The sequence below is a fragment of the Hyla sarda genome, chromosome 1 (assembly GCF_029499605.1).
Source record: "Hyla sarda isolate aHylSar1 chromosome 1, aHylSar1.hap1, whole genome shotgun sequence".
Classification (NCBI taxonomy): Eukaryota; Metazoa; Chordata; class Amphibia; order Anura; family Hylidae; genus Hyla; species Hyla sarda.
In genome coordinates this window covers 418006701-418024870 of record NC_079189.1, presented here as the reverse complement: position 1 = coordinate 418024870, position 18170 = coordinate 418006701, and the positions used below count along the sequence as shown (strand labels likewise).

The 18170-nt window shown below is 42.2% G+C and overlaps 1 protein-coding gene across 4 annotated transcripts in view; it reads right to left on the bottom strand.

Annotated features, from left to right (window-relative positions):
• The window catches only part of ANKRD13A (ankyrin repeat domain 13A), a 76981-nt gene extending 59907 nt beyond the window's left edge, over window positions 1–17074 (bottom strand). Inside the window, exons 1-5 of one of the 4 annotated variants that reach the window (XM_056528915.1) lie at window positions 16941–17074; window positions 16298–16536; window positions 3298–3430; window positions 1735–1859; window positions 1095–1140 (exon numbers count right to left, since the gene is read on the bottom strand). In XM_056528915.1, coding sequence (XP_056384890.1) covers window positions 1095–1140; window positions 1735–1859; window positions 3298–3430; window positions 16298–16393 — 400 coding nt within the window. In that variant the 5' untranslated portion in view covers window positions 16394–16536; window positions 16941–17074. The other 3 variants (XM_056528933.1, XM_056528923.1, XM_056528909.1) reach the window with 3 other exon arrangements.
• Window positions 17075–18170: the final 1096 nt, after the last annotated feature.

Genomic DNA, 18170 nt, shown 5'->3' with positions numbered 1-18170 from the left:
TTTTTGGAATTTATGGGGTTAACCCCAAGTTAGTGGTTTTCACTCACCTGTTCCATTTGCATGGCGAGATATATTCTCCTCCCTTCGGCTTCCCACCATGCATCTGATGAAAGGTCACATGACCTGAAACGCGTCATGCCTGGAGCTTATTCCAAGGATTTTACCTACATGTCTTATTGAAGTCTCTCCATGTCTACGATTTTAACGTGATGAAAATAAAGGTGAAGTTTCTTATCCGCTGGCATCTACCTGCTTTCTTCTTCTAATTTACAAATCTGTTTAACTTTCTGGAGCCAGTTTATATTAAAAAAAACTTTTTCCTGGAATACCCATTTAAGGAGTTAATGTCTTCTGTGAAGTCTATTATGTTGGTTAGCGCTATACTGACAGTTTAAGTCATGCCTGCAGACAAATAGGTGATAGAATGGCCGATTGCAGTTATCAAAACACTTTTTTCCATAGAAGCCAATGTGCCATAGCATGCACACCCCTCCCTGCCATAGGATGCACGCCCCTCCCTGCCCTGCATAATTTATATACGGGGCTGTGTTCTAAAGCTCAATGATAAATTTATATGCAGTAAGCTCCCCCACAGTGGTGATGGGAGGCAGCAGAAATCGCTCATGTAATTTTATGACTATGTGAAGAGACGGAGGCAACTGAAAAATTGTGCCAGAACAAGAGCTAAAAACCTTAAAAAAAAATCCATTACAAAATAAAATCAGGAATTCATTTTGCACATAACAGTAAACGTAAAGCATAACTCCAATGGCAGCACTATGAATAATAACAAATCTTTCGAAATCTTCATTGTAAATTTAGTGTCCAAATACCTCAATGAGGGACTTTTGTCACCGCCACCACTTTCTGCAGCTTGTAGCTGCTAAATTCGTTTCCAACGTAATGCAATTCCATGGCACTGTGCTGCATAGCAGTCATTTGTCATATGACTATTGCAGTTAAACTTTGTACACTTTATATTAGGTACCCAATGACAGTAAGGGCAGGGAAGCATATACATTACTGAAAATATATTTAAAAAAAAAAAAAAAAACTAGAGATTTCAGCTAAAAAAACAAACGTTATAGGCTTACCCCAGCTTGTGAATTCCCACTTCATTTCCACATAAAAATCAGAAGCCTGATGAAAAGAAAAAAATACATCATGTTACCAGGACTAAATCTATAGGGTCTTCAATCTGTGGAATTAACAAAGAATATGCTTGTTCACTGTGGCAAAACCTGGATCTTGTAGATGATGAGGGACAGAAACACATGTACATAACTTATTATACATTGAACACAAAAACTGAGGACCTTTTAAAATTCTTACAAACACTTGGCCTATTTGGCTGTGATAGTGCAGTTAGGAGGAGGTTTCAGTACATTTCTGGGAGAATCCCTTTTTGGTATGTGAAATGGATTATAGGGGTTTTCCAACAAACCTTTTATAGCAATTTGCATACAATTTCAACAGGAATCATTTACCTACTGCAAATGTGTGTGGCTGCACTAGCAAAGTGGAGGGTGGAGTGCGGAACACAACTTTTAGGGTATATTTACATATGGGAAGGGTGTGATGCAAAGAACTGTACTATGGCATAAGTGCATGTAAAATCTGAAGAAAAAATAATGCACAGCATTATAGTGATGTGTAAGGCCAAGCTCAAAAGTAGCCAGCTGCAGTTTGGATTTGGTCCTACAGTGTGTGGTTGCAAGAAGAATATAAGGTCACCTCCAATGTTTTGTTAAGGAGTTCAGGTACTCCTCCAAGGGCTGTGGATGCCTTGTGAAATTCTCGATACTGCAAAACCAACTGCACCATCTCTGGATCTCCTGTGCTGACTGCTTCATGCAAAACTGGAAGACATAATGATCTGTAAATATAGTATACATTTACAAACATAAAACAATTGGTGACATTTAATAAGGTTAGTGAACAATATTTATTTCACAAGCAGGTGTGCCTTACAGAGTAGTTCACTGTGAGAATTAGTTTGTGCCATTTAAAAAGGTACATATTGCCACATCTGACCTCAAATTTCCTTTTATTAGAGCATCTTAGAAAAGCCCTAAAAAATTAATAAAAAACTGTCCAGTGATGGAAGCCTTTTACATTCATAATCCCTAAAGGATTATTTCAGCCATAATAATTGAGAGCTTTACATCCCGAATATAAGGGTAGAATAATCTGCCATGGCAGGAATACTGCTTTGGGGCTCGTTGACACAGACAGGGCCGCAGCGTATTTTACTGTGAATCTGCCGACGATGGACCCTACAGTGTGTCTCCATATGTGCCTGCTCAGAAAGGCAATCCGCTGTTATGAGCAGATACACAGTGATGTGCGAGTTGCCGCGCGCATGCGCGGAGTACTCGCACAATTTGCGGCCGCTCCCCCTGCTCCCTGGGCTAGGCCGAGAGCAGTCGCGAACTGTGCGAGCATACTTGAAATGCGCGCAGCGACTCGCACATCTAGAGGCACACTGTAGGGTCCATCTTCAGCGGATCTCCAGCGTAAAATACACTGCAGATCCGTCCGTGTGAACGAGCGCTTAGGGTCTATTCACACGAACAGTATCATGCGCATCAAACATAATGCTGTGTTTAGTCACTAAGGGTATGTTCACATGTACGTATTTTCTGCTGCAAATATGCTTCTGCAGATTTTGCTGCCCATTAAAGTCAATGGGCAGCAAAATATGCAGCAGCAAATCAGAAGCATATCTGCAGCAAAAGCAAAAATATGCACGTGTGAATGCTTACATAATCTGCAGTGTAAAATCCTGTGCATCAAATGTGCGCAGGATACTGTACGTGTGAATACACCCTAAGATTTGAAGCTGTGTTCAGTAATTTTACATAAAAATCTGCAGCATAAAATCATGCACATATTTGATACTGTACATATGAATACACCCTTAAAAAGTGTCAGAAACAGGCAGTTTCTACAGACTTATAATGGAATGAAATGTCAAAAGCTTTTTTGAATGATAGAGAAAAAAGTAAAGGGGCCAGTGTGTTTGTTGAATGAGTTAGTGCTTGGCTCATCTATTCAGTCAAGCAAATATCCAACCCAAGTTTAGGAAAGGATGGAATGACAATTGCCCTATAATAATTAGATTATTTAAATGAATTATAGGGAAAAAAAGCAAGCTTTTGTAGAGGGTCGTACAGTAACATATTTTAATATACCATGTCTATTGGATGAAAAGGGTGCCAAACGCTACAGAGCAAGATATGCCCTTTTCAGCTCAGATTATTAGAAGGAATAGAAAACGTATAAATTAGGTTTTACCAGTCCAGCCATCCTTGTTTTCTTTTGTAACGTCTGCCTTATGCCTGAGAAGCACCCTAGCAGACTCAAGATGTCCTAAGGAAACAGCAAGGTGCAATGGTGTCCTGCCCCGCGGATCCAGTTCTTCAATATCCTATTGTGAGATAAGCGAAACAGCAATGAAAATTTTGCATTCATTATTCGTATGCAGATTTCCATCATGTGACTAAATCATGTGAACAATAAATTAAAGGAAAATGATTAAATCTGTCATTGAGCCTAGAAGAGGGGGACACATCTATTTCTACCACTCTGTGTACCATTTGGCTTTTAATAGACACTGTTATTTAAATTAGTTTTTGCTATTGCACTCCTTATGGAAAATAAAAAATCTTTCTAATGTACTTTGTTTTGCGTTTAAAAAAGCTGCCACTAGGTGTCTCCCTACTTGTCCAGAGCACATTTCCCCCTATCTTTTGCACAGACTTTAGACTCCTGCTGGCCTGGTAGAAGTCCAAAAGCAGATTATCCAATCAGAGCTCATCTCACACACTGAACTGCTCTTGGCTGTGTGCAGCAGAGTGAGGGAGGAAGTTCTCCCCTGTATGGCTTCAGATGATGTCACAGCCTGCTGGGGAACACCCTTGAATCTGACTGAGATTGAGCAGAAAATAAAGAGCAATATCAAGGTAGAAAACTAATAAATAATAAAAAAAATAAAGGCAGGGGGTGGTTTATCATGATGGGGGCAGTGAACTGGGAGGATTATAAAATGTAACAAGATCGTGACAGGTACTCTTTAAGCTAATTGATATCACTTCTATTGAGTTTAGTGCAATGCTTCACTGAATGCAATGGAACTGTTCCTAATACAGAAATCTGAAAGCCAAAGGTTTATTGACCTCTGCAGAAGATTGGAACCCTCTAAACATCAATTGAGGTAGTGGCTCTTAAGTATACATCAGAACACAGTTAAAACCAGAGACACACTTTATAACAATAAGGAGCTCCCTTAGTTGGCCTGACTGACCATATAAATATTTCATGTCTAGTTCTATTGGTTAATCCACTGAACGACATTGTGCCATTTAAGAAAACCGCTGCCTATTGAACCTTTCTTTTCTGGCTGTTATACATAATGGCTTGGTGTCAGAGTAGCCACCAATATAAGTAAGCATGCCTAGTAAATTGTGTTCATTAAAAAGAATACATATTCCAAAACTCCAAAGAATCTCAAATAATATCCTTTACTGTGGTAGGTTAGCAACAGGTTATAGTAATGACGTAAGGAATTTTAGAATACAGAAAGTACCATTTTTTACAAACTTTATGGGTACCCTATATTTAGACTGGTCAAGAAGTTTTCAGAGATTCACTGGAACCATGGAATACGCCATTTATCTATTGCACTTTAGGTTTGTGTCAAATTTAGCATAACTTTGCTTTGTTTATTTTTGTTTCATTTGGTAAATATTTGGATACAAGCCAGAGCTGCAACAAAATCCAGCACCATACACACAATGAATGATTAATTTGGCTAATCTGGTGCAATTAAATGGCTGTTAATAGAGGATAAAATATAATCAGGAATATTACTACAATATTAAACATAAGAAGATTAGAGAGGAAAAACCCTTGCCAATACAGTCAGTCATTCTGATTATACAGCACAACTGCAAGATGAAACCCCCAGTCAGGATTCTTCCAATGCAGCAGTGGAAGCTTAGTACCGTGTGCTTATCACTAACCAATATGGACACTAATAAAGTATTAAACAGGCGACTTATGTATTTTAAAATATCTCAAATTATATGGATTAGTAAATTTAATATTTATTTGCATATAGACAAATTTTTGTGAGACCAGGGATTGCTATATTTCCCTTAGGTACCTGGGGATACCAGGTTTCAAAAAACGCATTTCCTATCCAGGGAAAGCTGGTGAGATATAGCTAATCCAGAAAATACTTAAAGGGGTAGTCCAGTGGTGAAAAACGTATCTCCTATCCTAAGGATAGGAGATAAGTTTGAGATGGCGGGGGGTCCGACCGCTGGGGCCCCCTGCGATCTCTCTGTATGGGGCCCCGGCTCTCGGCCCAGATAGCGGGTGTCGACCCCCGCACGAAGCGGCGGCCGACACGCCCCCTCAATACATCTCAATGGCAGAGCCGGAGATTGCCGAAGGCAGCGCTTCGGCTCTGCCATAGAGTTGTATTGAGGGGGCGTGTCGGCCGCCGCCTCGTGCGGAGGTCGACACGCCCCCTTCACGCGGGCTGTCGGGGCTCCGTACAGGAGATCGCAGGGGGCCCCAGCTGTCGGACCCCCTGCGATCTGCAACTTATCCCCTATCTTTAGGATAGGGGATAAGTTGCTCACCACCGAGTCCCCACTGGACTACTCCTTTAAAATCCCTGGTAAGATTTAGCTTGCTAGGGACTTTGGCAAGTCCTGTCATGGGGCCTGAATAATTATAGGACGAAAGTAAGGTTGGTAGTGGGGCCTATCATTTCCTTCCTGGGCAACTCTAGGTTTCCAGACTAGCCAGATCAGCACAGGTGCTGAAGACAGCTCCTCAGTGGGCTTTAAAACTAGGTAAGGGTCAGTCTACAAAGTAAGCTGTGAGAAACTTCTAATGAAAGTGAGCCCTTGGCGTATAGTCTTAAAAGGGGATATTACCTTGTGCAAGTAAGGGTACATCACCACATTTTGTGCAGCTGAAGAATTGCTGCTGCAGTTTTCAGTCAGGATCGAAAGCCTAATACAGTTGAAAAATGTACCAACAAGTAACTAGCTGACTCTATTTGTCTCATTGGGTTGAATAGGAAAAGGCATGGATCCAGAACCACACCAGGCGGTTTTGAAATTCTCCTGCTGGATATGGCTGTCCAAAATGTGACGTGCATGCACCCTGAGGCTAAGTTTCCACTTGGTTTTTTTCTGGCAGTTTTTGGAAAACTGCCACTACAGTTTCTGAGCCAAAGCCAGAAGTGTATTCAAAAGGAATAGGACATATAAAGGAAGCACTTATACTTCTCCTCCCTTATGGATCCACTTCTGACTTTGGCTCAAAAGCTGCAGTGGCAGTTTTCCAAAAAACTGCCAGAAAACAAGTGGAAACTTACACATTTTTTGGTGACTGTTTTGTTGAGTGGTTGGTAGTAAGCCACCTGGAAAGTTAAGATTTTGTGTAGTTAGCATTGGACAAAGAATTATTTTGGGGTTTATGCTTGAGTGTTAAGGCTGTATTTGTTTTGTTACTGAAAAACAAAAACATGAGAAGCTCCGTTAAAATGTTACTTTCATGTCCCTGTCTCTGACTACTGTTTTGCTTCTATTTGTCTGGTTCTACAAAGCTAATCTCCCACGGTTTCCATGTGCGCTAACAATAGTCATTTTTGACCTGAACACAAATACATTATGTGGTCCAGCCCTAGATGAAAGTCTGGTACAAGTTATTGAACAAATAGGATCTACTACATCATATTAATCTCCAAGATTGACGAAAGATATAAACACATCATGCAAAATAGTTTTTATAAATATGGCAATTATATACTAACTGTATATACCCAAAATGATGCCCCCCATACATACATGATTTAAAAAAAAAAAAAAAAACTATATGTACTAAATCCTAATGACAAATAATAATTCTCTTATTACTGGAAAAAAAATCATTGATAGGTTGGTTGGGATATAAGTAGACACAGTCCTACTTAAGCTATTTTGTGGGTCATATTTTAGTTCTATAATCACAAGGAATTAGGGTGGAAAATAAGTTTGGTGTGGGTCCTGCATCACCACTGATCATCCAATTTGGAACACTGATCAGTGAGAGATGCAGCCTTTTCATAGTTTCCCACACACAATACTGTACATTTGGTAGCAGCTGTGTCTTGTAATGCTGGTTATTCCATTCATTTTAATTGGGTAGACTGCAAAACCAAGTATAGCTGCTACCAAGTGGTGTCTGGTGAGTGACGAGAAGGGCGCCGCACTCGGATTAACACCATGGCCCCTTCAAAGGACGTCCACCACTCGCCCCCCACAAATCCAATATTGCTTGCCTATCCTATATTAAACATAAATGTTACCTATTCCATGAAGTATGGTGGTAGATATAGCAGGTATTAGGTTTAAGAACTAAACTGAAAAGCTTATCACCTTATTAAAAGTCTTGTCCACTTTGGACCATTATTTTTTGTTATCCTTTGTTAACCCCTTTTTTTATTAATTAAAAACTTTAGTGCCCATTCTTTGTGAGCTTTTAAAGGGACATTCTACAGGGAGGGAGATGCTAAGCATAAGCTATTGTAAATAGTGTCTTATCCAACTACTGGAGTCATCTATTACTGAGGATAAGAAGGAAACTGTTGGAAAATGACCTGTCCAAGACAGTACAGAACAGAAAGTTTCATCTTAAGAAGGAACCTGATCACAGTATGCAACGCTACTCAAACTCCCAATGATCAGATGTAATCTGAGGAGGAAACTGGAAGAAAAAAAAAATGTAAAAGTGTTCAATTTGGTAGCACCACTACACTGTAGATTTAGAGAAATCGTGTGACTTTATTGATCTATGTTTGCATTCAGGGTATAGGGAGAGAGCTATTACTAAGGGTAAGCAGACTGCCCCTATGACACAAAGCCCTTCTACAACTACAGGGCGCCCATCAGTGTTTCATGCGCCATGTGGTTCCATGTGGTTCAAGCAGCATGAACCTGAAAGATCCCCTTAAAAAAGGTTGTTTGAGCAAAAGCATTAATGAAATATTTCTAGGATATACCTGCAAAGCCCAAACTGAGGAGATTAATCTACTGTTGGAAGCACATGTCACCGTCTCCCCCCCAACCCCAGACTAAAAGGCAAATTTAGCAATACGACAATTCATGGATTAACTATAGCAGCTAAACTAGTGGTTATGCAAGGGCAAAAACAAATCTTGGTTGTTCAACTACAAAAGTTAAGTGATAAAAAAAATACTAATAATAGAAATCTGGTGAAAAGAACACATAAGAACGTGGGCACCAGAGCTAATTGTTTAGCCACCATGGCTCCACGGATTAGTCTAGAGATATCACATGCTAGAGGCTTTACATACAAACATTTCACATCTGAAGCAGTAGCTGAAGATATCTACTAGTTCTCAGACTGCATTGCTGTGTAGTCTATAGCTGCTACAATAAAACAGAACTATGTCTATGGAAAATAAAGACTTTATATTTGAGTTTAAATGCAAAAAAATGTTGCAGCACAAAAGGACAAAAATAAGCTTAAAAAAGAAAAAAAAAGTGGATTGCATTGATATTTCTGTAAAAACAAAATCGACAGTAACATAGTGACATAGTTCATGAGGTTGAAAAAATACCAGAGTCCATCAAGTTCAACCTATAACCCTAATAAGTCCCTATTGAGTTGATCCAGAGGAAGGCAAAAAACCCTCATACTAGAGGTAAAAATTCTTTCCCGACTCCAAATATGGCATCAGAATAGATCCCTGGATCAACCTTCCTTTCCTATAAATCTAATATACATAACCAGCAATGTTATTACTCTCCAAAAATGCATCCAGACCCCTTTTAAATTCTTTTACAGAGTTCACCATGACCACCTCCTCTGGCAGAGAGTTCCACTTTTTCTAAACAAAATAACCCTAATACTGATAATCTTTCTGGGTACTGTAGTCCTCCCATTCCCTGTATTACTCTGGTTGTCCGTCTTTGAACCCACTCCATCTCCACAATATCTTTCTTGTACACTGGTGCCCAGTACTGTACACAGTATTCTATGTGTGGTCTGACTAGTGATTTGTACAGCGGTAGAATTATTTCCTTGTCGTGGACATCTATGCCCCTATTGATGCACCCCATCATTTTATTAGCCTTGGTAGCAGCTGACAGACACTGGTCACTACAGCTAAATTTACTGTTAACTAAATCTCCCAAGTCCTTTTCCATGTCAGTCGTCCCAAATGTTCTCCCATTTAATCCCAGCCCAGATTTTTCTTCCCCATGTGCAGTGAAGCGTGAAAGTAAGTTTCAACACCATGGATAGCGCTTAATTGTATCTCGTGCCAGTCCAAAGGTTCTGACAATTACATTTATATATCAGGTACATTCTGACAAATCACCTAGCATAGGGGCAATACACACCAGTCATGTAGTCTCAGACCCCATCTGTAATGTGAACGCTCATTTATTTTCACAAACACCAAGCTGGTTGATGGAGTCTCCCCTCCCCCATAAATTTCCCGGCATGGTATTTGAACAAACATTGTTTATACACACCATATCATTTATAAATGGATCGTGGGAGGATAAAGCTTTTGCCTTGATCTGTTTCCACTGTAAGGCCTGTACACAGTACAGTATTGTAATGCAGATTCTGCATAGCAAATCCACAGTAATAAACAATACATGTGCATAATGGTTTAAACCTCCACAAAGCAAACAATTAGTGCAAACACAATATTTAAAAACACATTTCACAACAGATATGCAGCAAATGTACTGCAAACAATCACAACTGGAAACTGAGAATCCCCATAGAGGTCAGAGAGATCTGACCTGGTGTTGCCATCAATAAGGCTAATTCACACTGCAAATTCACACTGTTCTTCAAAGTAGCCACCTTTTGCTTTGATTACTGCTTTGCAGACTCTTGGCATTCTCTTGATGAGCTTCAAGAGGTAGTCACCTGAAATGGTTTTCACTTCACAGGTGTGCTGGTGTGGAGGAGGAGGTGTGATGGTGTGGGGGTGCTTTGCTGGTGACACTGTTGGGGATTTATTCATTATTGAAGGCATACTGAACCAGCATGTCTACCACAGCATCTTGCAGCGGAATGCTATTCCATCCGGTTTGCGTTTAGTTGGACCATCATATATTTTTCACCAGGACAATGACCCCAAACACACCTCCAGGCTGTGTAAGGGCTATTTGACCAAGAAGGAGAGTGATGGGGTGCTGTGCCAGATGACCTGGCCTCCACAGTCACCGGACCTGAACCCAACCGAGATGGTTTGGGGTGAGTTGGACCGCAGAGTGAAGGCAAAAAGGGCCAACAAGTGCTAAGCATCTCTGGGAACTCCTTCAAGACTGTTGGAAGACCATTTCAGGTGACTACCTCTTGAAGCTCATCAAGAGAATGCCAAGAGTGTGTAAAGCAGTAATCAAAGCAAAAGGGGGCTAGAACCTAGAATATGACATATTTTCAGTTATGTATATAATTCCACATGTGTTAATTCATAGTTTTGATGCCTTCAGTGTGAATCTACAATTTTCATAGTCATGAAAATAAAGAAAACTCTGAATGAGAAGGTGTTTCCAAGCTTTTAGTCTGTACTGTATATCTATCTATGAAAAATGCTACTAAGTCACCCCCATCATGCATAAGGTCCATTGTTAAAAAGGGTACACTGCAGTAGGTTTGTTTTTTTACGGTTTCGTGATCTACAGTACAATGCAGAAGTCTGCACTTTTCCGTCCAGTAAACCCTGACATATTTCACTCAAATGGGGGACAAATTGACAATCTTTTGGTCTTTATTGGGAAATAAGGGAAAAGTTACCATATACTTTTGCAGCTCACCTGGCACATACAAAGGTTAGACAAAATTAGATCACTCCTTTGTAAAGTGCAAACCTAATGGTTATCAACAATTCTGGTGCCCCTATACTTGCATTCAAATCTCCAGTTATTTTAGGGTCCAAAGTTTGGGGGGAGGGGAGTGAAGGTTGGCAACAAATTAAGACAACACTTTGATTTTCGACCACAGCTACTTCTGTTAACAGATGTTATGCTTGCCTTTGCATACTGAAATGTTACCAAGGAAACAGTAGACCCATCCTTCAGGTCACAGACGACCATGACATGCACGTACCAGCAATCATTCTCCTTTGTAACTGTCAGGCCTGACATTTATATGTCCCTAAAAGAAATAACATTTCAGAACACCACAAGTGTGCCTGACAAAAAAGAGGGGTGTTATCAGTGACAGCAGGCGTTCAACTTGACTATGTAAAAATAGGAGCGTTCTGGTTACCTTGTCCACCTCCTTTATGACAAACATGCACTGCAAATGTAATGGCCTTATTGTGGTAGACCACAAAGGGATGTGGGTGGTATAGATATGAACCTACCCTAATAGCGTTTACGTTGGGTCCATTTTCTCAATATACATGTGTATGTGAGGGATTCAAACCTGGTCTGTTACACTTGTAACTCTCAGGGAAGGATCCTTTTGGGTAACGGTCCAAACATAGTTACTATGAGGGGCATTTACTAAGGGGTTTAGTCATTTTTTTCTGACTATTTTTGGCGCAAAATTGTCGCAATTGCGCCTACCCTATTTTTTGTGCGACTTTCTCTAGCAAGAGCTAGAAAGTCTAATTTTTTTTCCCTGCTTAATTTACGCAAGTTTTCAGTTTTTACTTGCAGTGGTCAGGAATTTATTAATTGAGACAGTCGCACTTGCGCAATAAACTGTCGCAACGGCCGTAAAAAATGACTAAATTTACTCCAGCTCCAACATGGAGCAGGAAAAGCTACTGCCGCCCGGGCTCCGACATACTTTCTCCCCGCTACCCTCACTGCGCTACTGGGACACTTCAGTGATTTACATCCCCCCCTCTCACCTGCCAGCGCCACACAACTTCCATCTGTCTGCTGTTGCAAGACAACAAGTCCCAGCATGCCCTTACAGTGAGGACATGCTGGGAGTTGTAGTCTTGTAGCAGCGGGAGCTGAGCGGCGCGGGCGGGAGACCAGGGGGGGGGGGGGTAGCGGGGAGGCCGTATGAGGAGCACGGGCGGGAGACAAGGGGGGGGGGGGGTAGTGGGGAGGCCGTATAAGGAGCCCGGGCGGCTGCACTGTAATCTCAGCACGGGCTCCTGCCCTGAGAGCCAAAGGCTTTGGCTGTCAGGGCATGCTGGGACTTGTAGTTTTGCAACATCTGGAGGCACCCTGGTTGGGAAACACTGGCCTAAAACAGTGTTTCCCAACCAGGGTGCCTCCAGATGTTGCAAGACTACAACTCCCAGCATGCCTAGACAGCCTTTGGCTGTCCAGGCATGCTGGGAGTTGTAGTTTTGCAACATCTGGAGGAACCCTGGTTGGGAACCACTGGCCTAAAACAGTAACCAGGGTGCCTCCAGATGTTGCAAAACTACAAGTCCCAGGTTGGGAAACACTGTGCCAGGCCCCCGCCCCACCTTACTGTAAGGGCATGCTGGGAGTTGTAGTCCTGCAGCTGGGGGCAGGGGACAAGCTTGTCACTTGCCCACACATCTCCTGCACCACACAACTACAACTCCCAGCATGTCCTTACTGTAAGGGCATGCTGGCAGTTGTAGTCGTGCGGGGCGGGAGATGTGTGAGCAGGTGATAATAAATGTACTAACCTATTTTTTTTTTTTTTCCCTTCTCATTTCAGATCCGTGTATCCTGTGGACTCCTTCGGATTCGGTGGACTACTTCGATGACCAGCGTTTTCATTGGTTGATTTTAATAAAATGGTTAACGAGGGCTTGTGGGGGAGTGTTTTTTGTAATAACATTTTTTTTTAAACCTGTTGTGTTTTTTCCTTACTTTACTAGACAGGCTTAGTAGTGGAAGCTGTCTTATAGACGGAGTCCATTACTAACCTGGGCTTAGCGTTAGCCACAAAAACAGCTAGCGCTAACCCCCTATTATTACCCCGGTACCCAACGCCACAGGGGTGCCAGGAAGAGCCGGTACTAACAGGCCTGGAGCGTCAAAAATGGCGCTCCTGGGCCTAGGCGGTAACAGGCTGGCGTTATTTAGGCTGGGGAGGGCCAGCAACAATGGTCCTCGCCCACCCTGGTAACGTCAGGCTGTTACTGTTTGGTTGGTATTTGGCTGAGAATGAAAATAGGGGGGACCCTATGCGTTTTTTTTTTTTTTAAATAATTAAATATATTAAAAAAAACGCATAGGGTCCCCCTATTTTTATTCTCAGCCAAATACCAACCAAACAGTAACAGCCTGACGTTACCAGGGTGGGCGAGGACCATTGTTACTGGCCCTCCCCAACCTAAATAACGCCAGCCTGTTACCGCTTAGGCCCAGGAGCGCCATTTTTGACGCTTCGGGCCTGTTGGTACCGGCTCTTCCCGGCAGCCCTGTGGTGTTGGGTACCGGGGTAATAATTGGGGGTTAGCGCTAGCTGTTTTTGTGGCTAACGCTAAGCCCGGCTTAGTAATGGACTCCGTCTATAAGACAGCTTCCACTACTAAGCCTGTCTAGTAAAGTAAAATTTAAAAAAACACAACAGGTTTAAAAAAAATTTTATTACAAAAAAACACTCCCCCACAAGCCCTCGTTAACCATTTTATTAACATCAAGCAAAGAAAAACGCTGGTCGTCGAAGTAGTCCACCGAATCTGAAGGAGTCCACAGGATACACAGATCTATAGAAGAAGTAACCAAAAAAAAAAAAAAGTGTAAGTACATTTAGGGAGAAAAAAACTGTGTTAAAAAAAATGTAACACACACACAAACACACTAAACGCCATTTACCACTTCTGAGCCATGACTACAATTTACAGTGATCCCTCAACTTACAATGGCCTCAACATACAATAGTTTCAACATAAAATGGTCTTTTCTGGACCATCGTAAGTTGAAACCAGACTCAACATACAATGTACAGAGAGTCCAGATCTGTGAAACGTGTCAATGGCTGGAAGAACCAACCAATCAAAATGGGCATTCACTGGTAAAACCCCTGTATTACTGAAGTGTATGCACTGACTGGTGTCTGGTATTACATGTTCTGTACACTTTACCTGTATCAGGGTTAGCTGCTCTTTTGGACACCAGGTGAGGGCGACTCCATTACTTCTTTTGGACATTGCCTGTACTGTACAGGACCCCTGAAGACGCTCCTGTCCTCTACATAGACCAGTGTTTCCCAAGGAGGGTGGCCCAAACTTTTGCAAAACTACAACTCCCAGCCTGCCCGGACAGCCTTTGGCTGTCCAGGCATGCTGGGAGTTATAGTTTTGCAACAGCTGGAGGCTCCCTGCTTGGGAAACACTGACATAGACAGTGATTTACAGCTCCCAGCAGATCTTTATTACTTTTATATGTAAGGATTTGCTTTATCTATATTAGTTATCTACTTATTTTTGTCACTTTTTCCTATTTTGGATGACATTTTGGTGCCTTTAGAACCAATTACCAGGTTTCCATAGAGTTATGGTCTCAACATACAATGATTCAACTTACAATGGTTGTCCTGGAACCAATTAAAGGAAATCTGTCATCAGAATCACCCGCACTAAACCTGTTACACAGGCTTGTAGTGCGGGTGATCCTGATTAAAACGCTTCTTACCTGGTTAAAAATGGTTGAGCGCTTCTTAAGATATCTATATTTATAGTTTTCTGTTATTCCCTGGCTTGGGACTCAGTGGGAGGTGTTATCATCTGGGACTCTGCCACACGTCATTCTAGCTGGGCGGAGCTGCCGCCTGGCTCATGAATATTCATGAACTTATCCTCATAGTCTAACTCCTTTTGCTAGGTCTGGTGGGGAGGGCCGCGAGGATAAGTTCATGAATATTCATGAGCCGGGCGGCAGCTCCGCCCAGTTAGAGTGACGTGTGGCAGAGTCCGAGATGATAACACCTCCCACTGAGCCCCAAGCCAGGGAATAACAGAAAACCAAAAATATAGATATCTTAAGAAGCGCTCAACCATTTTTAACCAGGTAAGGAGCGTTTTAATCAGGATCACCCGCACTACAAGGCTGTGTAACATGTTTAGTGCGGGTGATTCTGATGACAGATTTCCTTTAATATTGTAACTTGAGGGACCACTGTAGTTATTGAATTATTTAGATGTGGTGAAAAAGCTAAAAAAAAAAAACTCAAAAACAAAAGATCCAGAAGGAAACCAGCAGCCAAACCTATTCAGACAGCAGGAAAAAGGAACAGACTATTTTTTCTACTACATGAAGTAAATTTCCCACTTTTGCCTATGTGTGCCAAATGTATTAACGCTGTGCAACAATTTAGTAAATTTGTCGCACATAGTCAAAAATGAAGTAGAAAAAAACAGGGTAAAAACCAGACAACATAGTAAAAGATTAGGAAATGCCCCTCTATAAGATTACATTTGGTCTATTGTCCTACCAAAATGCGCTATGGTATATGTTGGTAAATTCATTTTTTTTTCTTTTTTAAACAGGATGTTGTTGAATACTGGTAACATGTGCAAAAAACGTGTTGTGACTGGCCCCTTATCATACTTTAGATCCAGTGCGTCATGGTATACCTTGGCAAGCATTTTTAAAGCTGCATTCACATGACAATTTGTGTATCCCATTCTATTGTTGAAATAAATAAAATCTGAGGTATCAAAAAAAAAAAAAAAAAAAATCATATCTTTCCAGCGAATAGAAAAAAAAAAGTTTTGTTTTCTCGATCTTTCTGGACCATTGTAAAGCTACTGCGCATGTTAAAATAAATTGTGTACGACTATGATTGTGTATGATGATTGAATACAATCTACGTAGACGGTAATGTAAAAAAAAATTTGATTCAATTTAAATCCAATTTTGATTTATTTCGTTCACTTGCCAAAAAACAAAAATTAACACAAAATCAGGGGCAAACGGGCCAAGACTGTGCACGTGTTGGATAGGATTTGACAATAGAAGTACAAAAATCATGTGAATTTGGCCTTACAGGTTGCTGACATATGCCGGCGTCAAGGAGGTCTTCGCTATACTGAGTGTTAAAAATGTATTTATTTATTTAAGGAAACATCAGCTTAAATGAGGCAATAAGCGTTTCCAAGTGGATTAAATGCAATACATATTGTTGTCAGTCATATCAAAGAGTGAATAGAAATCCCTTGAAGTGGGGGATGGGCACAACATAGAAAAACATGTCTATACTCACCCATAGCTGCATACATACATGACCTATCAGGAGAACAATAGGCACACAACATGACAGCTCTGCTACATACAGGACACTGACAGGATGCACTTACCCTCCCTTCCAGCTCCCTCTCCAGGGCACGGAAGTCATTATTCCAGACGTGTATGTGGAGGGGATAGGCGGCTGGTGGCTCCTCTCCGGTACTCATCCTATAGGGGAGGCTGGGCTCTGGGGCCTGACTCGGTATGTCCCCCCACGGATAACACTCCGGGTCGGGACGCCCAGGGAACACCGGACTCTCCAATACAACTTTTCAGAAGAAGGAAGTGCCGGGAGGCTCACAAGTGACAGCTGCAGGGGGGACATAAAAACAGGGGCATAACTGTGGAGGCAGAGAGGCGGCGCAGGCGCACAGAGCGAGGATAGCGGGATACTGAGGAGCTGACACATCCAGGGCGCCCCACCCCACCCTCGCTCGTCCTCTACCTCAGCCGGCACACTGGCGCAGCAGCTGGCAGTCCCCGCTGGGAGGTGCTGCAGATGGTGCGGTCCATGGGATGGACGAGGCCATTGTCACAGTGCGGGGAAGGAGCTGCCCCCTTCCCGTGCATACTACTAAGGCCCTGTGTGCGCGCGGTGCCACTTCGAGCTGTCAGGCTACTTCCTATGAGCTGTGCCTAGTAATGCGGCGGCCCGAGTATTACTAAGCAGCGCTAGTGACCGTACTCACGGCTGAACCGTCACCCGTCTATTACCTGGACAGCTCGGTACAGCGAAGACCAATGCGGAAGTTGGAGCAACCTTTTGCGTTCCAAACGGTTGCGTTTCACGTCTCTCTGTCCCCGCACTGCCGTACGTGCCTCCGCTGTTTATGGGCGGGGCTATACTGTGAGATACTGCGGTTCTTACGTCGAGCTTCCTTTTGCTGTGCAGTAGTCACATTACGCCTACGCCTCATTCCGCTATGGTTGTGTATAGTAACTGGTGGTAGGAGATGCCCGCAATGATCCTTATCTATAGAGTTCAATGGGGGAAAGGACTATACTGATGGTGCTTGTAGTACCTGCCCATAGAACCAGCATTTTAGGCTCCAGGATATGGGGGTACCCATAGGGAATGCAGTCATAACACTGCAGGGTAGTGTTCCCCTATTAGTGTGTGTCTAACTGTTACAAAACTACAACTCCCAGCATGCACAGACAGAGAAGATAGAGCACAATGCAATGTATTCAAGTTGTTGACTTTAAATTGGCACTGCCAGATTCAATAACCTTTAGATGTTGTACATCTTGGCACAACATTAACCTTTCTAATATACTTCACAAGAAAATGTGATTTCCTTTTTATAGAAATCATGACTTTGTCCAAAATCATGACTTTGGTGCAAAAAATAAGGCATCATGTGTTTTTTTAGGTGCAAAATTGAAAGGGTTATGATTTTTAAAAGGTAAGGAAGAAAAAACGAAAGTGCAAAAACAGAAAAATGCTTGGTCCTTAAGGAGTTAAAGAAAAATAAGCAAGTCCTTACATAAATGTAAGAAAGATCTGCTGGAAGCTGTAATCACGGTCTATGTAGGGGACAGGAGCTTCTTCAGGGTCCTGTACAGGACACACAGTGTCCTAAAAAAAAAAAAGTAAAATGGAGCCACCCCCACCTATCCCTGGCACAGGTAAAGTGTAGTACAGAACATGTAGTACTTTAGTGGGCGCTACCAGACAGCCAGTTAGTGCATGCACTTTAGGAATACAGGGGCTTACCAGTGAAATGCCCATTGGTAGGTTCTTCCAGCCATTGACACGTTTTGCAGATCTGGACTGTCTGTAACATTGTATGTTGAGTCTGGTTTCAAGTTACAATGGTCCAGAAAAGACCAAGCAGAGGACCGGAGAAGACAGGGGAGGATCGGAGAAGACAGGGGAGGGGAGTGGCCCCTCAACATACGATGGTAATTCGTTCCAAACGAGCCATCATTTGTCGAATCCAT